Raw genomic sequence first — 27,463 nt, forward strand, 5'->3', positions numbered from 1 at the left:
GAGAGATACAAGAAATGCTCCACCTAAGGTAGGCCAGTCAGCTCTAAACCATCAAGACGTGAACTACTTTCCAAGAGTCTACAATTATTCCTGAGATAGGCTCTAAAAACAGAAAGTAAACTTTCTAAAGTTAAAAACAAACAAAAAAAATTAAAACCTAATGCATATGTACCTGTGGGTACAGCAGCCTGAATTTTTAGGCAGAAATCATTACCCATTCTTCAGGAGAAATGGACCTCTCTTTGTCTTACTGGTTTAACCTTGCTATAGCACTGGGAGGCCTACGTCTGCACTTGGGGTCTGCTTTCATCTCAGGCAACTCCTGTCGGGTTGTAAACTCTTTGAAGAGTCCACATATGAACACTAAGGCCACTCAATGTGGCAGCTCAGGAGCAGGCTCACTTTGCACTGGACTGCCTGGATTCCAATCCTGACTCTGCCACCTCTTAGCTGCGTGGCCTTAAGCAAGTGTACTTAACCTCTACATCCTTCCGCTTCCTCAGCTATTTGCTGGGGAGGATAAAAATGATAGGTTTGTAGATAAGATTAAATCAAACGAAAGCTGTAGAACAGGTTTGGGTCATCATAAATCATTTAATGTCCATTATTATTCTTAATCTGGACGCCCTACAGCATCAAATATAGTTTTTCCATACAGTAGCGCTTAACAACTATTACTAGCTCCTTCTATCTATAAAGACTCTACTTTATGGGCAAAACTTTGTATCTTGCAAATTCTATAAACTCTGTTATTACGCCATCTTTTTCTTTTCCTTCCTTGCCAAATTTTTGTACGAAGTAATGATGACCAGCAAAAAGCAAGTACTGATGATAATCTCCACACCCCAACTGCTAAAACCATGCAAGCAACGGTTCAGATAACACAACCTGGTACCAAAAGCCCACTAGGAACCTTGAGAACAACTCATTTCTCAGCTCTCACCTTTGCCGTCTTTCACCACCACTGGAAATGCAAACCACTTTGGTCCGTTCTCCTTGCCTGGCATCTCAGCCCTGAACCACCTGTTTTTTTCACTTCTAACTCAATCTCTCCTTATCTTCCACTGCACTCTCTAGAACAGAACAACCTTGCATTTCTGCCAACATCTCCCACCACTTCCTGATCTACCTGAACCCCTCAGGTCTGCCCAAGGGCATGGCTCTTTTGCAGGCCCTTCGAGTAGACGCCATGCAGTCCCCCAGGGAGACAGACTGGGATCCACAGTCAGTGTACTCTTGCTCCCTTCAGTGTGGAACTCTCTGACCCACATGCTCAAGCCATCCTCCCAAGGGAACCATCCTCTAAGGCTATCAAGGCCTCCTTCTTTCTCCCTTACTGACCCACTAGACAATCTCTCCCAGGCATCACCTCCTGCTACTACCCTGGACAGCTTCAGCACCCAGGGTTGGAGGCCCCTCCCTGGCCTAAGTCTCTTCACCCTTCAGTCTGTGGCCTTCTGCCCCATTCCACCTCAGCAAACCAACTCTGAGGACACTCCTGGTACGTGCTCTCATTCTGAAAACTTCAATTCTGAAAGACTGGCCTCTCTGACCAGATGCCCTGGGTCATCCAGCTCTCCTGCTCTTTCCTTTCTCCCCTTCACTGATCACCAGGAGCCAAGGCTGGGAGATCCCTGTGGCTTCTTCTCCTTCCCCCTCCTGCCTAGACATGGTGTGGGACTGGTTAGACAGAATGATGTCTCTCCAACCACTCTCCATTCTTTAATCCTTTTACCTCCTAAATCATCTGCTCTGTGATGGATCAACACAACAACTTACTAGAACTCTCTAGTCCTTTACCTGGATAAAGAACAACCCATCATACTCTGTCCTGTATGATCTGGGGTGTCCAATCCCTCAGTGAGCCAAGTCTATTATCATCCCCTTCTGGTCTATTTCAAGACTCAATCCCACACCCACGTTTTCTTTGTTCTATAAATAGTTCTGCTTTGTGTCTCAGAGATAATGAAGGTCATCAGGCATGAACTCCCTTAATGTCCTGCCCTTCTCCACCTACAGATAGGCCCCATGTGTGCCCACCCTTTCCTCCTGGCCCTCTATTTTGGAGAAGGGGTAGGTCTGCTCCTATCTGAGATTAGTCCACCGCATAAGCTCTCCATCCTATGCCCTCTTGCCTCCTCCAGGACTTTTCCACATCAGTGACACCCTCTCTCTCCAGTATTTTTAATCTCTATCTCTGCAATAGATCTTATTGCTCAGGGAAAAACAAAAACTACAGGCAGATCTCAAATCTCAAAAGATTCACTGGACATCATCGCTAGTTATTGCCCCATCTGTCCTTCCTTCCTTCCTTTGGCCAAACTTCTTGGAAGGAAAGTCTACTCAATGCCTCCGACTTCCCTCCCACCGAATTTCTTTCCTCCAGCCCGAGGGCCAGACTCCCCAGATGGATTTCAGCCCATCCTTCCCTTCCCCTCTCCTTCCCTCCTTCCTGAAATTTTGCTCTCAGTTCTGCAGTTTTACTCTCTCCTGAGAATTTGCACACAGATAACCTGAATTTTTCCTCACAGAAACTTACGAAAAGTTAGAAAAAGTGTGCTTGCTCTCCAGGCTTTCCCTTGCCTGCAATAATGCAGCTTGTTCTTGGAAACACTCGCATTAGTTCTAAGGGGCTGGGTTTTCAGTCCGAAGCTCTACAAATCCAGGTCACCTGTTACGTTGTAAGAATTAGGAAGTGAAAATACTAAGTTATCACACCTAATTCCATCCACAAATATTTGAGTATCAATTCCAAAGATGAAACTGACGTGTTCCTTTCCCTTCTATATATGACTATATGGTTATTTGCATTCTTATTTTTATTTTACTATTTTTTATTCTCACTTTTAGTACCTTCTACTGTCTCAATTTCTCAGATTTGGATACTTTATTAACTTTTCTGGGTTATAAGAGTAGTCCTTCACAATTATTACTTCAATATACTAAAAATTATCAAAATATATTTCTATAATGAAAAAATTTTTTTCATTAATATTTTCTGATTTCTTTCTAGTTATACAATGCAGTTATAAAACACAAGGAATGTAGGTCCCCACCTGTGACAAAGCTGTGAAATAAATAGTAAGAGGACTCACTGAAAAATGTAAGGATTTCCTCTAAATTTCTATGATGTGTCATATTTGCAAGATGCTGATTTTAAAATATTAAGAGCCTAAACTGGATAGCTACTTTCAAACATCAATAAAGAAACATCTAGGAGATATGTATTAAAAATTATTGCAATTAATTTGTGATATATATGCCATAAAAAAACAAGTTTAAAAGGGCCCATTATCGAACTCTCTTTGGAAAATTAAGTTTTTGAAGAACACTGTGCTAACATGCTGTAATCCCAGGTTATCCAACACGCAGCCCAGAGCCACGCAGAGCGGGAACTCTGGTTTCTGGTCCTAATGGCAGCTTTAAAGCTAAAATTTCCAGGTAGTCTTTCACCTCTAAATTTTTTACGATGTCAAATAGGTAATAAGACAAAATTTAGAAGATTCACCTTAAAAACTGAATTAAGTTTTCACCTCTGAAAGCACAAGACCTGCTTTCATATGTTTGGGTAAATTTATATACTATCCTTTGCCTACCACAGTGCTCAAATCTAAATGTTATATTGACTATATCTGCAAAGGTATTTCAAGTAATCTCAGAGTGAAAATTGTTAACAAAGAAGGGCTAAAGTAATCTACTACATAATTCTTTTTTTTTCTTTTTTTCTTTTTTTTTTTTTTTTGTAGATTTTTCTGTAAACCAGGGTCTAAAGACATTTTCTGAAAACCTTTTTCATAAAATAAAATCTACCTTCAGGAGTCATTTTCTCAATCATTTCTCCAAAGATACTGAATGTTTCTCTGAAGAAAATTTCTAACTTTAAATAACGGAACTATTTTCTACCAACGAATATGGCTGAATTCTGATGAACCACAAGGATCAAGTTTTCTATTTTTATCAAGTGTTCTCTGTATGTGTGTAATTTCATCTCTAAGCAATAAAATTGAGAATAAAAAGTATTTTACAAAATGATTTGGAAATTAGCATCTCTAAACAACACGATAATCACAGCAGAGAGTTTACCTGAACAAACAGAGCAATGATGGCAATCCCGTGCGGCTTCCCCACAGCCTCATCAATGCTGCCAAACAGAGTGGAGTTCCAGTGGATCAGATGGAGCTGGGTGAGTGGCAACAGACAGACCACATCATTTAATGTGCTACTTATAGTCATAAAAGCAAAGATATAGCCATTTCTTTACGATTTCTATATGGTATCACACACAGCAAGAGGATCACAAGTAGACACAAACTACTGGCTTCATACGAGTTCTCTGTATGAATTCCTTCCTTATTATTTCTGAGCAGAAGCAGTGCTCAGTGGATCGCTGCCTCTTAAGTCCAATTTTCGTCCTGATGAGGAGGAAGATGACTAGAGGGACTCACAGACTTCACATGGATTCAGTTACCTTTCCTGGGATGTCATCCTTTTGAATCTCCATGAAACAAAACTCCCAGTCTGGGCACAAACACTAGAACTCATTCAAAGGATGAATACCTGCATAATCAAATCCTGCATCACCCAGTATTTCCATCAGGAAATGTACAAAGCCAGTCTGTAGTTCTAGTAAATTATTTTAACTTTCTAAGAATATCCAGAGATAGCATCCTGGGAAAAAAAGAAAAAAAAAAAAAAAGCTGCATATTTAAAGCCATGGTAAAATAATAAATGCTGATGTAAATCTCTAAAAGAAGGCTATTTCCTGCACTGGAGATAAAATTTTATCTGTGAAGAAATGACAAACAATGCTCAGAGGCCTCCCTCACTCCTAGCCTCATAAAGCTTTGCAGCTTTCAAGTTTATCTAGAATAAGCACTTGCTCCTACAGCACTGATAAAACACTTGCAAGAAGCCAAATTCAATTCCTGATTAAAAACCAAATGTCCACTGAGGTTCTTAGTCTAATAGTAGGTAGGTAAACCTTTAGTATACTAAGTATTTAGTATACTAAATACTGTTTAGTATAATAGTAGGTAGGTAAATAATACCTTCATCACTACAGCTTTTCATCAAGTTATAATTACCGCCTTACAACATTGCCTCATTTTAAAATTAGTTCTAATACCAAAAGACATAGCTAAAATTCAACCACTATTTATTTTAGCATTTATATTAAAATATTCAATAAAATTATCATAAAGATGGCCACAAATTGGATTTTTCCACTGCTGAATTAATCCAAGTAGAATCTGATATTATAAAACTGACCACTAGAGGGAGGTAATGAAATCCTCTACCAATAATAGAACAGGTAACTAGGAAAAGTGCCCCATGGCTCACTCAGCCAGGTCAGGCTGCGAGGCTGTGAAAAATTCAGAGACTGTGACTATCCAGTAAATGCAACTGAAAGGCACTGCTTTTAAGAAAACCATGTTCTATAATCTCTCAATAATAAAAGACAATTTTAATCTTCCCTTCTCTGGCTGCAGCAACAGCATAGGAGTCCTAGTGGTAGAGGTAAGAACTGATTGCCTTAATTAAACCACCAACAAAGCAGGTCTAGGCCCAAGGTTAAAATAAATTTTTATTCCACAAATTACAAAATTCCAACTGACATTTTTCTTACTTCTCACAGCAATATTTTGGGACTTTTTTAAAACAAAACATTCATAAACCACAAAAGCATGGGTTTTTCTTTTTCCCTACTCCCCACAATTCAGCAACATCATCACTCACACCTGCCCTTCAAAAGCTGCTGCACATTTTTTGTGTGTTTAAAAAGCTAAGGGTCCCCACTCCTTAAGTGCACCGTGGGTGGTGACTTTGTTTCAAACAGTAAAGTATGGAACGGGGATAAAAATAGTGACTTTACAGTAGATAAACCTAATAAACACTATCTGATCAAGGTCAACATCAACAGTGATTAGTCATGTTGATAGGGTGTATGTATCCTTATATGTGAAGAAAATGGCACTTTACTGCTGCGTTTTCTCTCAATGACCCATAACCCAATCTAGCCACAAGAAAAACATCAGACAAATCTCAGTGACAGACACTCCACAAAATACCTCACCAGTAAGTACTCCTCAGAACTGTCAAGGTCATCAGAAACAAGGAAAGCCTGAGAAAAATGTCACAGCCAAAAGAAGTTGAGAAGACATGAGAACTAAATGCAATATGGTGTCATAGGTGAGATCCCAGAACAGAAAAAGGACATTAGGTAAACACTAAGGAAACCTAAATAAAATATGGATTAGTAACATATCAGTATTGGTCCATTAATTGTAACAAATGTAACCATGCTAATGTAAAAAGTTACTAATGAAAGAAACTGGGTTGGAGTGCATAGGAATTTCTGTACTGTCTTTATGATTTTCCTATAAATGTTAAACTGCTCTAAAAAATATTCTTTTTAACAAAAGACAAAAACTAAGAGAAATGCTGGCACTTCAGTCAACCCAAGCTAACAAGGATAACAGAAGGTTGCTATGACCCCCGCATGTCTAGCAAAATAACACAAAACGAAAGCAGCAACAGCAGCTCTCCCACGCATCCTTCACTCTACCTTCTGTGTCTTCAACAATCACCTGAGTCTTGGTGGTTCCAGGGCAGGAGAGATTCTCCCTTCACAATAACAAGGGACCCAAGCTTTAAAAAACAAAGCTCTGTCCTGCTTCTGATAAACCTTCTCTTAAAGGTCCTTTCTCTCATTTTCAGACCAAACAAATCATGACAGACGCCCTTTCTACACCAGTAGAGGTCGGCTAACTCAAGTACCAGGCAAATGTCCACCCCATTCTGGAACTCAGCCAACCTTCAGCTGTAACCTAGTAGTGGTAACCTAGATGCGTGGCCCACAGGCACAGCACTCTGCACCTGCGCTGCCTCTCAAGTTAGCTTGCTCTGCTCCCCACGCGCCTTTCCTCTCCATCTGTATGAGTCTGCTAAGGATGTCATCACAAAGTGGCACTGACTGGGTGGCTTAAACAATAGACATTTATTTTCTCACATTTCTGGAGGGTGGAAGTCTGAGATCAAGGTGTGGGCAGGGCTGGTTCCTTTTGAGCCCTGTCTCCTTGGCTTATAGATGGCTACCTTTTCCCTTTGTCTTCACATGGTCTTGCCTCTCTAGGAGTCTTGTCCAAATTTCCTCTTCTTGTAAGGACACCAGTCATAGTGGATAAGGGCCTGCCTAATGACTTCCTTTTAACCTAATTATTTCTGTAATGACCCTATGTCCAAATATGGTCAGTCTGATGTGCTAGGAATTGGCATTTCAATTATGAATTTGGCAGGGCCACAATTCTGCCCATGACACCAGCTATCTCACCCTTTGCTTTCTGCTCACCTTAAGAAAGTCTTTTCAAATCTGAAAAGCTTGAATTATTCACATCGCCATCTGTTCTGCCCCTGCCCCTTCTTTATTCCAATAATTTTATCATATTGTGCGCCTTATATTAATTAGTGCTGGTTCTGTTTCACAAAGCAAAGCCACAGAGGCAGGAAATTGTAAGTGCATTTGAAGGACTAACGGTACCTTGGTGGGTAGCTAAAGGGTACAGAAGTCTGGCAATGACAAGAGTTGAGGCTAGAGAGCTAGAGGGGTCAGACTGCACAGAGCTTTAAATGTTATCATAGCTGTATTCTGGAAAACACTAAACCAATATATTATTTCAATGAATATTATGTATGCAGTCTGGAATCAAACTCCCCCATAACAACCTCTTTCTTTCAAAGGTCTTTTTGATAGTACAGGGGCTGGATTGGAAGTAGCAGACATTGAAAGCTGGAATATAAGCTAGGAGGATACCACAAAAGTCCCAGCTAAAAAATGATGACAGGAATGCAGGACAGTTAATTTTATGTGTCAACCTAGCTAGGCTACGGTGCCCAATTGTTTGATCAAACACCAGTAGAGACATTGCAGTGAAGGTGCTCTTTAGATGTGATTGACATTTAAATCAACAGACTTTGAGTAAGGCTGAACGCCCTCCACTATACGAGCAGGCCTCTGCCATACAATCAGTTAAAGCGCTTAAGAGCACAGACTGAGGTCCCCCAAGGGAGAAAAAAATTCTGCCTCCAGAGCTCTGGATAAAAATTGGCCTGAGTTTCCAGCCTTCAAACTCAAGCTGCAACATCAACTCTTACATGAATTTCCAGCTTTCAGCCTACCTTTCAGATTTCAGATTTGCCAGCCCCCACAACCACATGAACCAATCCCTTAAATTAAATCCCAATCGCTTCTTTCTCCCTCTGTTTCTCTCTCTTTCTCCCTCTCCCTGTTTCTCTGGAGAACCCTAATACGGATCATGCAAACAAAAAAAAAAGTATGGTAACCAACAGAAGTTTAAATCTGATGATGACTAACGCCAATGGGAATAAAGAAAAATGACCCTAACATTTAGCCGTGACAACATTTGGGATTTATTCTTCTAAGACAAAACATGGTCCCCTTGGGGAGGGGGGATGAAGTGACAAAACAATCCTCTGATGATCAAAAATAACATATTATAACTTCTACTTATATTTATTTTTATCAAACGGCTTTTTATTTCAACTTTTTCTATGCTTCATAAAATATATAATATAAATACATATTAGTACATGAATATAATTTATTAACAAATATACACATATTATGGATACATGCTCCAAAGTTTGTTCTAATGCAGTGGCTAAAGACATCTGGAGACAAACAGGTTTGAATGGAAAAGCATATGATACTACAGATATGGCTCAGGAAATGATGAAGCAGCCCGCAGTACATCTTATGAACTGTCTTATTAAGGTCCAAGTAGACAGCTATTATCAGCAGAGAGGACTCACAAGACTCACTTCAAAGCCTAACAGCCTGGATATGCTCTGGGGTGTGTCTGGTCTATGGAGAGGGCAGGATACAGAGGCAGCAACCCTATGCACTTCTCCAACTCCATTGATAAATTCTGAGAGGCAATGTGCTCTCATAAAAGACCTCAGCTAGGAATCACGTCTTAAGATTCTTGTTTCAGTTCTACAACTCTTTAGCTCTGTGAACTTCACTAGTCACTAACTTCTTTCAGCATCAGTCTCTCTGTAACACAGTAGACTGTATCTTACAAGCTTGGATTATTCACGCCTTTATCTTCCCATAGTACTATTTTTCCTATATTCTTATCATGTTTTACTGTTATTAGCATTAGTTATATATAGCCAGCAAAGGCAGGGAAGCAGGATGATGGATTTTGACAATGAAGAGCAGCCAACTGGATTATAGTATAGACCAAGTATGTAAATGCCACTTACCATTTCTAAGGAGAGCAAGGGTTCACGGCATTAGCACTGCATCTGTTGTTTAGAGATAGACGGGCTACTGCATAGGGTCACTTACTCCTCAAGGGTCCACTGGACTAAAGATGGCCCCAGACAGTACCCTGCCTTATAGGCCTTCAAGAGCCTGGACCTGCTCTGCCTGGTAAACACACTGCACAGCAGGTGGCTGAGGGGCTGCCACTTGCAGCCTGAACCCAAAGCCTACTATGGCTACCAACAACAATAGCAGAATTCCTCCTACTGAAAGAATCTGCCTCGAGGCTCCCTTTAGCCATTCTCCCTCAAAAGGCAAAAGGTTTGGTCTCCTCCTATGCTTGGGCATGTCAGGGTAGAAGAAAGCGGTTTTCTGTAACAATCAAAGCTGAGTCCTTCCTCACTCCTTGTAACTCTTCCCCCCACCCCATCAAAAGGAGGCAGTGTTACAAAGACATAAAACAGCCAAGATCCATTATTACTCTGGCAGCATGATGACCACTATGTCTTCTGTTAAAAAATCGGACGACAGGAAAACAACCATAATGTATCCTTTTACAGCTTCAGGGAAAATCTTGGACCAAGCTTTTGCTACAGGACTCACAACTTCATATTCCCGCAACTGATTATGCTGCCTTACCATTAGCACCTGTCAAATGTTCAAAACGTTCATCTTAATGTACTTAACTCACAGAATAGATAAATTTGTCCAAAGTTATGAAACTGCGACATGCCACAGCCTTATCATCATTTGTCACTGAGAAAAATAAGTTTGAAGATTTCATGGCGGCTTAACAGAAAGCTATCTTCACGATAAATGAGATTTATTATTAGCATAAATAACACGATGGCGGTAAAGTACCAAAGAATGAATCATGAGGAATGGAAAAAGTAGTAAACACTGAAAAGGCAATTATGACTCACAAATTTCCTTTTCCCCAGCCCTGGGCACTCATACAAATTCTGTGACATCTCCTAACTGCAAATGCAGGGACCTTTCATTTCAGATGTCTTCTTGCCACCTCAACATGAACATTTCTACAACTGACATCGACTCTCTTCAAAGGAGCTTCCCACCCACACACTCTTCACAGAAGTCCCCCTCCCACCCTGCTTGCCGGGTTTGAGACCTGGGACCCCGGAGCCTTTATCTCCAGAGCTCATCTAGACCTCTCCTGGGCCCTGGTATTTACATTACAAAGCCCAACTAATCTCTTTTTAACACAACTTTCACCACATTTCCTCTGTTGAAAATCTCTGATTTCCTTTATTTCCTATCCGTATCAGGCTTACATTTCTCAAACCACATCCTTCCCCACCCTAACTCTCCCCACACGCTCAAACCAAACCTGACCCTGACTCCTCACAACAGCCTCCCCATTCTGCTTATGCCCACTCACCTGGAATGCCTTTCCCCAATCTGCCCTGACGCCCACCAGAATTCTACCTGTCCTCCTAGGCACAGATGGGCATATGACAGAAAGATGGAGCCTGGAGATGCAGAAATAAAGGGTGCAGGGAGGAGCGGGGACAGTGGGAAGGGAGACAGAGACAGAGAACTTCAACCAACAGACAGGAAGAAAAAGGAAGAGAAAGAGGGGAGAAAACCGGGATTTTCACCAGAATCATTTTATCAAAAGGGAGATAAATTCAGGGGTGTTTTGAGGGTTTGGTTTTTGCAAGAGATGGGGTCTTGCTGTCATCCAGGCTGCAGTGCAGTGACAAAATCACAGCTCACCGCAGCCATGAACTCCTGGGCTCAGGCGATCCTCTCACCTCAGCCTCCAGAGGAGTTGGCATTACAGGTGTTAGCCACAACTGAATTCAGTTTTAGATAGGAGTGTACACCCACATCAGAACCATCAAACCAGTGCCCCATTAGTGAGAGATGCAGAACTCCTGCTGCCTTGAGAAAGGGCTAAAGGTACAGGGAGCAGATACCCCTAGAGCAGGGGTGTTCAATCTTTTGGCTTCCCTGGGCCGCACTGGAAGAAGAAGAATTGTCTTGGGCCACTCATAAAATATACTAACACTAATAATAGCTGATGAGAAAAAAAAAATTTGCAAGAAAATCTCATAACGTTTTAAGAAAATTTACAAATTTGTGTTGGGCCACATTCAAAGCCATCCTGGGCTGCATGTGGCCCATGGGCCATGGGTTGGGCAAGCCTGCCCTGGAGAAATGTGACCTTGTACAGTTGGTTCACTCATGGACTAATAAGGTTTCGCTGTGTCCCCAACCAAATCTCATTGTGAATTGCAGCTCCCATAATTCTCACATGTTGTGGGAGGGACTCTGTGGAAGATAATCAAATCTTGGGGGCAGTTTCCCCCATCCTGTCCTCGTGGTAGTGAATAAATCTCACAAGATCTGATGGTTTTACAAGGGGTTTCTCCTTTCACTTGGCTCTCATTCTCTCTCTTGCCTGCTGCCACGTAAGATATGCCTTTCACCTTCCACTATGATTGTGAGGCCTCCTCAGCCACGTGGAACTGGGAGTCCATTAAACCTCTTTTTCTTTATAAATTACCCAGTATTGGCTATGTCTTTATCGGCAGCATGAAAACAGACTAATACATGGATCAAGTCTTGAGAGAAACTGATGGGGGGCCAAAGACTGAGCTTTGGAAAATGGTGGGATAATGAAAAAGGGACTATCAAATATGCAGGAGGGAACTCAGAAAATTCCAAAGTGCCATTAAAAGAGAACAGACTTTCTAGAAGACAGCGTGGGCATCAATAGTGTCAATGAGATACTAGCAGCAAAGCTATGACAGCTACAAAGAAACAAGGAAAAATGAGGACAGAAAGAGACTTTGGACTTACTGTTTTTTAGGTTACTGAGATGGCAGTTTCCAGACAGTGAAAGGCAAAGAGGCAGAACACAGAGACATCAGGATAAAACAAGTGGAGCAAGGCCAATCAGCCTATAAGGTGGGCAGGATTATCAGAAAACAAACATTAGAAGTCAGCTGAAATCACTGTTTGAGAGTGAGCAAAGTTCACCTTTGACTTTTTAATATTCTTATCTATTTTCTTAATGGTTAAAAGTAAAACTGGAGAGAAATAACAGGTTGCTGTTAAGTTCTGACGAATAATAAACATTCAGTGCAGCCCATGAACTCAGATGCAACTGGACCTGAAAACCACTTTCTACCCAATGTACAGTGGTTAAGAACTTTCCTCTGAGCTAGGACGCTATAGAGTATAGCTTCACAGAGGGAAAAAATCATCAAGCACAGATGTTCATTTCTGTATCCTGATTTTGCTTAATTGCCTTCCTCAGCCCCCAGAAAATCCAACTATAGAAAACGGTAGCAGGTCCCAATAGATTCTGAGTTCCAGAAGCTAAGTATCTCATCCACCCATACTCTACCACACTCAAAACAGCCCTTTCTCAGAGCACTCAGAGGGGGCTATAAAATTTTGAAAAAGAAAAAAACAAGGGTTATATCTCAGCTGTTCTTATGATACCGGAAATTGAAAGAAAGAAGATAGTAAGCACTGGAAAAAGAAGGAAAAAGGGGGAAAAATAAATGGGAAGTGAAACATTTGAGTCACAAAATTGGTCATTAAATAACTGAAAAATAGTTAACAGAGAAAACACCATCTCTCTCTAGATCCACTCATAATTATATTAAGCAGCCCATTCATCAGCACATAAATCAAGGTTTAGTGTGTATTATTTTCAGATGCTGTTACGCTTTAAGTCATCATTGTCAATATATTATGCGGCTATTATTCAGAGAAGGACATTCAAGTTGTAGACAGATATAACAGCAACAAAATACTGTAAAGCATGGAATGGAACATAAATTATTTGAAATTCTATCTCTAGCTATCACATACTTGTTATGTCTGCCGAAACCTAACTATCTCTTGTCTTACACAGAGAGGTAGAAGAAAAATAGGAGAATGTGACAGAGGGCTTCAGAGCAACTTCCCCCATGAAAACATTAATATCAAAAGGTATTTACAGTGTTCTTAGGATTCAGAATCTTCCATTTAAAAGGCACTGGTACTATGTAATTTATAAAAAGAAGATCTTATTTCAAAGCAGAATGACTGCCTTTTTAAATACTGACTGATTTCCTGCCTTCTTAGGAACAGGGCATCATAACACCATTGGACTCCTCTCCCAAAAATGAAGCTTCCTTTATGAAATTCACTATAAAAGGTTGGGAAAAGCTTGCTGGCGCAGTCATGCATCAAAGAAAAGACAAACTGCATCATTTTTATGTTTTATATTTAATGTAAAATCAGAAGCAATTAAAACTGATTCTTCAACACTGGTTTCTTCATTTCCAGGAAATATCCTACATTTTATTTTCTTAAAAAACAAAACAAAACAAAATCCTGAATTGTAGGCTATAACTGCAATTAAATTGTTATAACTTCCCTACTTCATTTACTATTTTGTAAAATAAAGAAAGCAAAGAGACTGTCAATGGGTCTTGTTATAGAATGTAAGTCATTTATAGATTGGATCTGTTCATTCTATACAGTGAATCAGTGACTAATGGCTGCAATCCTCTCCCTGCTCATCCCTGAATGAGAGCCACAATGATGAATGAGTTCTGAAATAATGGCAGCATTCATCTCAACATTTATTGAGCACCAACAGTATCTAGGGTCTGTGTTCACTGCTTCTGACTCTGGAAATGCAAAGACCTCAAATCTTGTTATAAAAGAATCCAGGGTGTAAATAAATAAAAATATGAAATTTGTAGCCCAATAGAAGAAAAGGATGAGTGAAAACAATTAGTGCACAATAAAAATGTTAAAGGATGCTGTAGGTATTTTTGTTGATTTAATAGGCACTGATGTTACATTTTCGGCCAAGAACTGTTCTTTACAAATATTACTTCATTCCATCCTCATTAGCATCTTTATAATGGTAGATTCTATGACCATCATCAACACCCCAATTTAATAAGAAGGAAATGGAGGCCCAGTAACCTGTCCAGGATTACACAGTAAACAAGTGACAGAGACAGACTGTGGACACAGACTATGCCACCTCTGATCCCAAGAGGGAGGACTGGAGAAGACTGAGCGGGGTAGAATGCACAGTGTGAGTATTCACACAAAGCATGGAAAAATGGCAACATTCTCTGCAGAGACAAGAAAAACCAGGGAAAGGAAGCGAGAGTGTGCAACCCAAGACACTGCTGGCACACCAGCTGCACACCTGGTGTTAGTGAGCACTCTCACTCCAGCTCCTGGGAAAGCTACCTGACCTGAGTCTCCTCTGTAAAAGGGAGACCAGACTGTCTATCGTGTGATGCCCCTACAAGGGCAAGGAATAGTCTCTGGAAAGGTTTTAGAAAATACAGAGTAAGCGCCGGCCAGAGCAGAATCCGAGTCAGAAAAGCGGGAGGTGGTGACAGAAAGGTCGGCAGTGCTGAAAGGTCTAGCGCCCCACTTTGGAAAACACAAGTATGGTCACTTACCTTCAGCAGGGCTATCTTCTCATTATGCCGCCTGAACTCACCTACTTACTTTCTTACAGTTTAAAGAAAACTAATAATGCGTTCCATTATAGAAGGCCAGATCACCGCCACAGAGACGCAACCTCAAATGTCTCCAGAAGTGAGGACAGCAGAGCTGTGAAAAACGGAATCATTGGGGCCATGCCTCCAAGTGTTTAAACTCCACAATTTACGAAACACAGTGCCAGCTGGAGCCGTCCTTAAATCCAGCCCAAAGGCCCACCAGTCAGCATCCCTGCATACATATCATTAATATTCTAACACCAAGGTCACCTGCCTCCCAGAAAAGGTAAAACCATCAGAAGGAACGGTCTCTGCTTCCTGCCGGGACCTCCTGCCAGTCTTTCCTCCCGCTGCCTCTTTTCCAGGAGTAAACATCTGCTCCTTTCTGCCACCACCACTCAAGGGTTTTCATCCACCAGCTCTTTTCTGAGCCTTTAACCTCTCTCTCCTTAGCTCCTTCTCAACACTATTTAAATATGCATAGATTTTTCTCCTCTAAAAAAAAAAAAAAACCAAAAAAAACAAAAACAAATTTGCTTGACCTCACATACCCTCTTACTTTATCTTTACAGCAAACTGTTTCAAAAACTTATCTCCACTCCCATCACCACCTCCTCCCTGCCCATTTCCTCTGCAATCTACTGAAATCTGTCTCGCATCCCATCAGTTTAGTGAAACTGCTCACCACGTTTCCCACTAAATCACGTTTTTGGCCTGGGAGACCAGATTGCCTGCTCTGCAGCAGCTGATAGCCTTGCCTGTACTTCTCACACTGCCCCTTCCCATGGGTTTCACAGTGCCACACTCTCCTGGTCTCCTTCTTCTTTGACAGTAGTTCCATTGCAGGTTCCGTTACTGGTTCTCTCCCCCTGACAGGGTTCCACCCTAACACCTCTTCTCTCTGAGCACGTTCTTGATGGCTGTTCTTACCTACTCACATGTCGTCAATCCTCACCTGAATGCTCATGACTCCAAAATCAGCATTTTAAATCAAAATCTCTGTCCTGAGACTATCTCCCTTTATTAAACTGCCCAGTGAAATATCTCCAGTGGGATATTTTAAAGTTAGCATTTAACAGCTGAGTTCCCTCCACCGCCCCTCAGACTGTGTCTTTGTCTTCATTTCCCACCTCTGGTGATGGAACCCAAGCCAGAAATCTCTTCCATTATTCTCTTCCCTTACAAACAACCAAGAGCTATATGTCTTGCCATTTTCACCTCTCGAAAAATCTCCCAAATGCATCCACTTGGCTGATTCCCATCACCAGTGCCTTCGTTTCAAGATCCATAATCTATTGTTAGACTTATGCCTATCTCTTAACTGTCTCCATGCCTCCAAAGCTGGCTTCGATTCATTCTCTATCCTGTAATTATATACTGCAAGCCTGCTCCTCAGGTGCTCCTTACTGTGCACGGGGTATAGTTCATCCTCCTTCACATGCAATGCACTCACTAAATGAATATATCGTTTTACAATCTTGATAAGTATGGCAAATTTGGTTTATTATGTATTAACTATTTCAGGTGTGTTGGTGATAACAATTAGAGTAATAAGGTCTTTTTAGTAATAAGCATGCACATAGAGCAATTTTAATTGGGTTTAAAATTCAGCACTATTTCATTTTTCTTTCATTTCTCTGTGAAATACCACTGTCAATTTGCACACTCCAACTTTACATAGCTAATAGATTGTCTAATAACCTAGTTTTCGAAACAGTATTTTTTAAATCCAATTACAATTCAAAATACTACAATTTACAATAAAATGCATTTATCTGAAAATGTTTTTAAAAACTACTCTATTTCAATTCCCACTACACCTGGAAAGGTACTTGTCTGTTAACACTGTTTACTCAGGGTCTTTCACTTTTTGAAAAGCAATTATCTAAAGCCAAAATCAGAACCTGTTTATTAGAAATAGGGGAAGGCATACAGTGTATAGGGAAGAGAATGGTAGTTGGTCCAAGTCTCAGTCATTACCTAAGTGACCTTGAGCAACTAATGTCTCACGACCTGATTATTCAGCTGAAAAACAGATATAACATCTACCTCTAAGGAATATTTTAATGATGAAATAAGATATGGCATGTGTCTGGCAAACAGAGAGTCTTCCATAAGCATTCCCACCATTCCCTGGGGATTATGGTACAATGCATCTTGTATTAACTCCACGGCCATGAGAAAACGCAAAGAACACAAAACTTTCCAACAATATAAACACCCTGTATCTTCAAAATACTGTGAGAAAAGTAAATTTTGACAGGCTAAAAAAAAACCAAATATATACATAGAGACACATATAACCAGAATTCTACAAAAAAATTATCTGAAGTGGAGGAATTTTTCTTGCTCTAAAACTAAATGAAACTGCCCTAATCTGAAAGACAAACAGCCCTGTGAAAATCTACACCTATGCTTTTCCCCCAAAGTACTTCCTTATTTATATAAGTTTTGTAATTTACTTTAAAATCATAACAAACTAATCCAACTCACTTGTTGCTCAAGGGAGTTGCACAAAGAACCATTCTTTAGCAAACTCATCATAAACCACATTATTTCTAGTGTTAATTAAAGGGAATTATGCTTCGCTGAGATTTGTGTAAGACTCTCCTGTTAATACAATAACAGTGCTATAGGCAATCAACTTATTTTAAAGGACATTCTAGAAAACTGACTTTTAACACACTAGTGACCTGAAATACAGAGCCCAAGTTCCCTTTCAATGTTGTAACAAGGTGAAGTATCACTTTCCTTGAGTGAGGTGGAACTTGTACCAAAACAGCTTGTGAGTTTTTTAAAAAGGTCAATTAGGAACAGGAAAGGCATCAATGGGTGTGAACCAAAAAAGCGCAACAATTCAGATAGGAAATTTTACCTATGTTTACATGGAAATGCACTTCAGTTCAGTACAGCTCATACTGACTGGGCTGGGTCAGGAGGGAGTGGGATTTTTAAAATAAGATTATTACATTTTGAACATAATCCAAAGTGAACAATCTTCAATGGCCAAAGTGCTTTTAAATGTTGAGAGCAGATATGGGAGCTCCAGTTAGGCAGTGAGGACTTCCCTTACACCCAATCTTACCTAACCATGAGCCTCTTTCTCCAGGACTGACTAGAGACTCGACTTCCCAGCACTGCTCATTCCCCTGGTCTGCATAGTCACAGGTGCCTAACAAGTACATACACTGTACTGTTCAATGCCTTTATCATCCTAGCCATCCAAAGCATTCTCAAAAACCTATGTAAATTCAAATAACAAAAACAAAGTTATTTTTTCTCAAAGTTTTTATTATGAATAACGCATTTCTGGGGGGTTTTGGGTTTGCTTTGTTTTGTTTTGAGACAGTCTTACTCTGTTGCTCAGGCCGGAATGCAGTGGCATGATCTTGGCTCACTGTAACCTCCGCATCTCAGGTTCAAGAGATTCTTGTGCCTCAGGCACCTGAGTAGCTGGGATTACAGGTGTGCGCCACCATGTCTGGTTAATTTTTTTTTTTTTTTTTTTTGTACTTTCAGTAGAGATGGGTTTCGCCATGTTGCTCAGGCTGGTCTCGAACTCCTCAAGTGATCCACCTGCTCTGGCCTCCCAAAATGCTGGGATTGCGGATGTGAGCCATTGTGCCCGGCCACACATTTGTGATAGAAATAATATCAATTTAAAAACTTTATTTGTATATGTATATATACTTACTGAGAAAGGCCTCTTAAAAATGCCAAGGACCATCTTTGCCGTACATAGTGTAACTCAGAAGAAAATTTTACTATGTAAAGTTATTACAGAGGTACAGTCATTATCTTTGCTTTTAGACAAAAGTATTCGATATTTTTAATTAATTTCCTGTTCGGCCTTTAAAAGGATAAAAAGTGCAACAAAAACATTGTTTCTGTGTAAAAATAATAACCACTTTACAGTGATCACTTCATGGCATATTTTCTTTTTTCTTTTAGGTTCCGGGATACATATGCAGAATGTGCAGGATTGTTACATAGGTATACATATGCCATGGTGGTTTGCTGCACTTATCAACCCACAATCTAGGTTTTAAGCCCCACATGCATTAGGTATCTGTCCTAATGCTCTCCCTCCCCTTCCTCTCCACCCCCCAACAGTGTGTGTTGTTCCCCTCCCTGTGTCCATGTGTTCTCATCATTCAACTTCCACTTATGAGTGAGAAGATGCAGTGTTTGGTTTTCTGGTCCTGTGTTAGTTTGCTGAGAATAATGGTTTCCAGCTTCATCCATGTCCCTGCAGAGGACATGTTCTCATTCTTTTTTATGGTTGCATAGTGTTCCATGGTGTATATGTACCACATTTTCTTTATCCAGTCTTTCATTGATGGGCATTTGGGTTGGTTCCATGTCTTTGCCATTGTGAATAATGCTGTAATAAACATACGTGTGTATGTGTCTTGATAGTCGAATGATTTATATTCCTTTAGGTATATACTCAGTAATGGGACTGCCATGTCAAATGGTATTTTCGGTTCTATATCCTTGAGGAATCGCCACACTGTCTTCCACAGTGGTTGAACTAATTTACATTCCCACCAACAGTATAAAAGCATTTCTGTTTCTCCACAGGCTCGCCAACATCTATTGCTTCTTGACTTTTTAATAATTGCCATTCTGACTGGCGTGAGATGGTATCTCATTATGTTTTTGATTTGCATTTCTCTAATAATCAGTGCTGTTAAGCTTTTTTTCATGTTTGTTGGTCGCAAAACTGTCTTCTTTTGAGAAGTGTCTGTTCATATACTTTGCCCACTTTTTGATTTTTTTTTTCCTTGTAAATTTGTTTAAGTTCCTTGTAGATTCAGGATATTAGACCTTTGCCGGATGGGTACATTTCACAAATTTTCTCCCATTCTGTAGGCTGCCTGTTCACTCTGATGATAGTTTATTTTCCTGTACAGAAGCTCTTTAGTTTAATTAGATACCATTTGTCAATTTTCGCTTTTGTCGCAATTGCTTTTGGTGTTTTCGTCATGAAATCTTTGCCCTTGCCTATGTCCTGAATGGTACTGCCTAGGTTTTCTTCTATGGATTTTATTGTTTTCAGTTTTACATTTAAGTCTTTAATCCATCTTGAGCTAATTTTTGTATAAAGTTTAAGAAAGGGGTCCAGTTTCAGTTTTCTGCATACGGCTAGCCAGTTTTCCCAGCACCATTTATTAAATAGGGAATCCTTTCCCTATTGCTTGTCTTTGTCAGATGTGTCAAAGGTCAGGTGTTGTTTCTGAGATCTCTGCTCCGCTCCATCAATCTATATGTCTGTTTTGGTACCAGTATCATGCTGTTTTGATTACTGTAGTCCTGTAGTACAGTTTGAAGTCAGGTAGCGTGATGTCTCCAGCTTTTTTCTTTTGGCTTAGAATTGTCTTGGCTATACGGGCTCTTTTTTGGTTCCATATGAAATTTAAAGTAGTTTTTTCTAATTCTGAGAAGAATGTCAATGGTAGTTTAATGAGAATAGCATTTAATCTATAAATTACTTTGGGCAGTATGGCCATTTTCACGATATTGATTCTTCTGATCCATGAACATGGAGTGTTTTTCCATTTGTTTGTGTCCTCTTTTATTTCCTTGAGCAGTGGTTTGTAGTTCTCCTTGAAGAGGTCCTTCACTTCCCTTGTTAGCTGTATTCTATTTTATTCTCTTTGTAGCAATTGTGAATGGGAGTTTATTCAAGATTTGGCCCAATGACTAGCTTACTTTAAATGAGTAACTGTTATGATAAATTATATCTCAATAAAGCTATTTTTTTAATGCAAGAGAGTAAAATCTCTCCCTTACATTTAACCATTAATTTGTCAGAATCTGATGTTTAGAGGTAACGTAGCCATCTGGCAATCATGAGTAAACAAAGCAAAGAGGAAAAGCTAAAATGCTGAAATAGCTTAGCAGAAAAACAGAAATTGGCCCATGGAAATATGGCTGAGTGGCCACATAAACCAACAGTGGCACCACCCTTCAGTAGTTCCTGTAATGTGAGAGGAAATATTTCCTATTATTTCTCAGTTGTGTCTTCCATTGTTTACCTAAAACCAATGCACTCATACAACGGATAAATAGGATGCTGAGCAAAAACACTCTATTGGTTACTTATATCAAATCCTTTAGGTGTATGCAGAGCAAACATAAATAAATAAAATAACATTTTCATTGTGCATTTTCATTACAATCCAAATGTTGGCTTCTGATAGAAATGTAATATTTCCTAAAAATAAAATTGTGTCGAAGGACAAGTAAATTGAGCTTTTTGCTCTGATATAGAGATTTTTCACACAGAAAAATCTAAAAGGTATTTTCTGTATCATCATTTTATAGTATCCCCAAAAATAAAGACATGAAGAATATAAACTGCTATGAATGACCATAAAATGTATTATCAGCTAAAGCAATTTTAAGAGTCTAAACCTAATCCCAAACATTTTATATTCACATCAATATTTCTTAATAATCAAGCAGCAGATCTTAGTAGTAGTAGTTTATTATTGTGAGTAGCTTAATAAGTTTCAAGAATGGATTGATTATTGATGTGGATAAGGAAAACATATGCTACTATTTTAGCTACAATCATAATATGCAAAGTGGGGGCATAAAATAGCCATTACCTAGCATCAGAAATATAATTTCCCTTTGGTGAAGTACTGCATGATTAGACTTGCTCAGAAATATTACGTATTCCTGTGACACCGATAAGCACTGATGATAGGATACCAAATTAAAATCGCAACTGTTACCCCATGACATTGAATAAAGAACAGATACTGTGTGTTTTCTATTAACTCATTTACTTAGAGCTAGACTATTTTTAAATAGATAAATAAGTAAATATCAGCTACTGCAATGAATCCCATTCTCTGACCTCTCTTCTGAGTTACAGATGCACTTTTCCAGCCCTTTCCTGGGCATTTCCACAAGATAAATGGCAACTGTCAAATTCAAAACATATCAAATTATATACCACAGTTTCCCAACAAAACAGTCCCCACTTCTGACAATCCTTAGGAGCTCTGCCATCCTTTCAGTTACCAAGACTCAAATCTTAGAGGAACCAAAAGCTCCTCTTTTCCCTGATCTCCAAACAAACTATCAAAGCTCAGTAAGCCCTCAACATTCTTCTCTCCCCACGCTGGTTCTAACACTCGTTCTTTTTCTTTTTGTCAAGGCCATCATCCCATTTCAGGTTATCCGAACATCAGATCTGATTTTTAGTCATGATTTCCTAGAGGGCATCAACCTCTTATGACCAAAGTAATTGATTACATTTCACTTCATTAGAAGGGAAAGTTTGTAAGGGAAGTGATTTCTGCATATTTTTTTCACTAATGCGTTATCCTAATACCTAAAACTGCCTAGAGCATACACAGAAGGTGCTCAATAAATATTTAGTGAATAAAATAAATTTCATAACTGTGCAATGTTGAACAGTGATGCTCCACTGCTCTTGGTCAAATAACACATATACATCATACATCTGACCAACTTCATTCAAGAGCTTCCATTCTTTGTCCCCAACCTACCATTCTAAATTTATCCCTAACAAATTTCTAGATTCCCCAAACTCCAGCCAAAATAGACTTATAAAACAGTTATATTTAATTTTATACATATATATTATATATGTAATAGCTATATATATATTTATATGCCATTAAATTACTATAAAATGCTATGGAGAAAAACAAATTAGAGAAGGCTGACACAGGTTCCAAGTAGATTAAGGAAAGTTTAAGTTGGCCTCACAGATTATCTGGAATTTGAACAGAGATACAAAGATGCTAAAGAAGCAAGTCAAGTGGCTATCTGGGGGCAAGGTGGGAGGAGGAAATCCTCTAGACACAGGACACAGCAAAGGCAAGGTTCCCTAGGTAGGAGAAGGACGTCTCTGCCCTCTTTACATCCTCAACACCTGTCACTATGCCTCGAAGCTTCTCATCTATTCTTTTGCCCACCTTATGTATAGCCCACTATATGCCAGGAACTAAAATTCTATTACAAGTCAAACTTTCAAATATAAAATTCCTAGAATTTAGCTTTGAGTTTAATTACATAAAAACTTCAACCACTCACACATTCAGCACGACCATATTTGACCTGGACAACTTTCTCCCAATTCCCTTCCCCTCCTGGCACTGCCATGTCATTTAACAACACATGGGTCTCCTGAGCCTCATGCTCAAAATCTCAGTTCATGCCTAACACTGTGTACATGTTCACCGAATATTATTCTGAAAAATAACATCGTATTTGGTCAGCCCAATTTCATACCTCCTATCTTTGTCCATACCCCAAAGAAGAAGGTTAGAAGAGAAGGGCAAAGTCATCTGCCATTTTTCAAATCTTTGCCCAACCCCCCTGCCCGCCATAAAACTCAATATTTATTCAAAAACGCATTCAAAATGCTTCTGAAATTAGACTAGAGCAATCAAGTATAATTCTTCCTACAAGGAAGGCTCAAATTTAAATGGAATCAAGAAACAAAAGTCTAGTTGTCCCAAGGCTTTTTAGCTCCCTTCACATCAGTAATGCCAGTAGGACAAATCTTAATAGTCTAAATTAGAATTATGTAGTGCTTAGACAATACTGGCTATCACATCAATGTCAAAGTTAAGTCTCTTCAAATTTAGATATGGGTAAATATAAAATATCCATGTAATTTGATGCATCTTCATTTGTGGGTTTCATACTCAATATTCCTTATCTTTATATTCTATTTTTAAAAATTTATAAAGATATAGAAAGTTATAAGAGCCCCCAGGTGCACTGATGGGATATGTACATCTACATTGAAAAATAGCATGAACAATGAGAAGGGTGTGACAGAAAGGGAGAGATTTCAGGACCATCAATTGACAACAGCAAGCTGTAGTGATTCCAAGGAGTGCAGATATCAAGACAAAGTCCCTCAAAAAGACATCCCGAAAGGGGAAGTTCTGCTGGTGTTGCCTAAGAAAGTCAAGCAGAGGCACATATTACCCTGTGAACATCAATACGTTAAGACCATCGGACTTTAAATGGGGATAGAAATTCCCAAGCTGAATTCTTTCCCTTGAGAATACAAACCTACTCCAATTAGCAATAAATATAAGCTAAAATCTACTAATCCTAGTTTAACTCACTCTTCTGTTGTGGGACAGGAGATCAGCACTGTTCTGAGTAGGACTCAAATTATATAAGGTGTAGTATAGCTTCAAACATTGTGATCTCCTCACCCTCCCTAGAGCTAATGACATCTCTACAACTTTTCAAGGAACTGTGACCCCAACTACTATAGGTTGAGCATCCCCGATCCAAAAATCTCTACTCCAAAATATTCCTGTGAGCATTTCTTTTGAGTATCATGTTGGTACTAAAAAGTTTCAGATTTGAAGCTTTCCAGAGTTCAGATGTTCAGATTTGGGATGCTGAACTAGTGAATATATGAATATATTGCAAAGATTCCAAACTCTGAAAAAAAACATTCAAAATCCAAAACACTTCTGGCCCCAAGCATTCCAAATAAGGGATACTCAACCTATATGGTTCTTTAACTAACTTGAAAGTGAATGGAATTAAAAGCAACGTGGCCCAGGGTGGTGGCTCACACCTATAATCCCAGCACTTTGGGAGGCTGAAGCAGGCATATCTCTTGAGGTCAGGAGTTTGAGACCAGCCTGGGCAACACGGCAAAATCCCATCTCTACACAAAAATAAAAAAAATTAGCCATGCATAGTGGCATGCACCTATAGTTCCAGCTACTCAGGAGACTGATGTGTGAGGATGGCTTCAGCCCAACAGGCGGAGGCTGCAGTGAGCCAAGATCACTTCACTGCACTCCAGTCTGAGTGATAGAGTAAGACCCTATTTCAAAAAAATAAGTAAAAATAAAAGCAATATGGACAGTAACAAAAGTGACACTATTGTTAAAATAGTTAAAATTCATCAGTTTCCTTCATAATGGTACCTCACTTTCCAACTCCCTTTTTTTCCTATTAAGTGTATACCATGATTATTCCAATAATTTCATTCCAATAATATTCCATTTCTCAAGTTTCATTTCTCAGCATCCTTTTGGCTTTTTCTGAACACTCCTCAAGCCGAATCCATTTATCCTCAATGGCATCTCTCACACCCTCTTCTTTTGCTACCCACATCTTTTTTTTCCTATTCGCCTTCCACCACCCTAGTCCACTCGCTGACATCATCTACCTGCTTAAAAGTGCTAGTAGTTCTCGGTTGCCTCATGAAGGTAGCATCTCATTCTCAGGAAGGAGTTAGGCCTTCCTCAACTTGACTCCAGAACCCTCTGGGATTACTTCTAGTGCCCCTTCCCACACAGCGTGAGAAGCCCAGCATTTCTGCCCTGCCTCATGCTACTTTCCCATCCTGAAATGGACTCCCCAGAATTGTTTACCCAGCGAACTCCTACTCAGTCATCAAAGCCCTCTAGTGCCCTTTCCCACACACCGTGCGGAGCCCAGCATTTCTGCCCTGCCTCATGCTGCTTTTCCATTCTGAAATGGGACTCCCCAGCCTTGTTTACCCAGCGAACTCCTACTCAGTCACCGAGACCCAGCTCCAACATCCATTCCTTTCTAGAGTATTCTCTGAGCCCAGTAAAAATCAGTTGTTCTGTGATCTGTGTTCTTTATATCCCATTCCCTAGGGCTTTTTTCATACATAGTAGCCACAGTAGCTTTTGAATAGCCTGCCACACCATGGGGATGTGAACTGCTGGCCCAGATTATCTCTCACGCTCATACCCTCAGCACCAGTCACAGTGGCAAATACACAGCAGTGGCTTCCTGAGTGTGTTTTGAACTGACTTACGTTGTCATTTAACCCTTTAATCATTATCTTTTCACATGTTTCTGTCTTACTTCTACCTCTCTAAACCAGACTGTAGAATCATTAAACACAAATACTGTTTTTTTTTTTACATTCTATATTTCTCACAGGGTTTGGCTTTAAACACAGGCACTTAAACACTTGTTTGCTGAATGGTATATGCCACTCTACCATCTCCCTCCCTAACAGGCTCAAAACTCAGTAAACAGCCCGTGGAAGAGAAAGAGTTACCACAGAACATCCCATCGCAGCTCAGCTGAGGAGAAGGTGACAGACCATGGCCAACGGTACAGCCTTGATTCCGCTATGACCCATGCCACTACCTGTAGGTAGACCCCTTTAATACAGTCAGGCTCTAGATCAGCTAGAACAGAAAACAGCAAGATTGGGAACACAGTTAAACAAACCACGTCAGGGCTGGTAAGCTGATTAGGAACAATGCCCACTGATAAAAATCTGTAATATTTGTTCTCCATAACAAGTTGGATAAGTGATACTTGTTTTTAAAAATCACTGCAAAATATTTCCAGTGCTGTACAACCCAAATTTGAAAGAGGATTAGTGAGTTAAGCCCTGGACCAGGGTCACAGTCTTTGAAAAGTGAATCATCCATAAACCACCCTTAGTTATATCCATGGTTCAAACCGTGATCAGCTCAGGCCAAGATGGTAAACTGCACAAAAACCCACCCAAGTAAATTAGAAAAGAAAAAACGAATAAGCCCTGGATGATTCAAAATCCCTCTTTACCAAACCCTACTCCTAAATCCTTTTAGAAAGTAGAAAACTGTGTTACTCTTAGATACAATGTAGCAAGCAAAAAGGGATGTACATAATCCCAGATGGCTAAAATGAACAAACCTGCAGTGAAAGGAAACAATGTTTCCTTTACTGATTCCCAGCGCTTTGTCCAAGATTCTTGCTAGTGTCCAGTGCCAATGAGCTTTAAAGGGTAAGTGGGAGAATTTGAGAGAGTCCTCAGTCTTACTAACAGGAATGCTGCTTCCCTATTCCTGGTTTCTATAACGAGGGGTTTTCCCTGAACAAAGTTGACTTTCCTCTCTGCTCCTTCAACCAACTCCTCCTCCTTTTTTCTGTTTTAACTGTTGTGAAATCTGAGCTACTGTTAGGGAGCAGACTCATAAATCCTACCTGGAACACTCCCTGCCCCCCACCGCCCTACCTTCCCCGCCCCTGCCTAATTCTGGGCAGACACTCTTCTCTGGAATTAAGCTATGTCTCCAGTATCGTTCTGGCCACAATAGAGGTGATGTTTTGTTCTTCATCTGATGACTCTAAGAATACCTTCTTTCCCAATTTGTTCAGAACTCAGGCTAGGGAGAAGGGATCGCTCTATTGGATCTCCTCTGAGAACTCACCAATTTATAGTTCCCAAGGAATATTCCTGGAAAATGCATTAACTCTGGAGCCAAATAAATTGGTTCCACTGAATAAACTCTCATCCAGAGAGGTTTAAGTGATTCATTAAGCTGAGTTTAGAGAATTTACTTGCCTTTGGGTTCCCAAGTGAAGACATTAATTGATGAAAAAGAGTCTACCTTTCATTTGTCAGGCCTTAGAATAAATGTCTTCCTTCTGTACTTAATGTTTATATTTCAACACCTTAAACTGAAGTTCTTCTATTCATTTCAGTTTCTTAAAGAACGAAACTATATTCCCCTATGGTACAACATTACATCCAATATACCTAATACTGCTCTTAAAATGTTTTTAGAAAGCACTTCAAGTGAATATTGGCTTTTATTTAACATTTTCCACCACTACATGAGAAATTCAGTCCAAGGTGCTTCCAACATTACACTATTAATTTTTTGTTTTGTTTTGT

At 39.8% G+C, this 27,463-nt stretch overlaps 1 protein-coding gene across 4 annotated transcripts in view; it reads right to left on the reverse strand.

The window, feature by feature from the left end:
• The window catches only part of CA8 (carbonic anhydrase 8), a 95,080-nt gene that overhangs the window by 41,235 nt on the left and 26,382 nt on the right, over positions 1-27,463 (reverse strand). For 3 of the 4 annotated variants that reach the window (XR_003120797.1, XM_025394031.1, XM_025394032.1), the window contains exon 4: positions 4,084-4,179. The exons of the other annotated variant lie outside the window; for it this stretch is intronic. Coding sequence is in view for 2 of the 3 variants with exons in the window: in XM_025394031.1 (XP_025249816.1) it covers positions 4,084-4,179 (96 nt within the window). In the remaining variant the exon portion in view is untranslated. The remainder of the gene's footprint in view (positions 1-4,083; positions 4,180-27,463) is intronic. 4 annotated transcript variants of the gene reach the window in all.

The sequence above is a fragment of the Theropithecus gelada genome, chromosome 8, assembly GCF_003255815.1.
Source record: "Theropithecus gelada isolate Dixy chromosome 8, Tgel_1.0, whole genome shotgun sequence".
In the NCBI taxonomy this organism is placed as follows: Eukaryota; Metazoa; Chordata; class Mammalia; order Primates; family Cercopithecidae; genus Theropithecus; species Theropithecus gelada.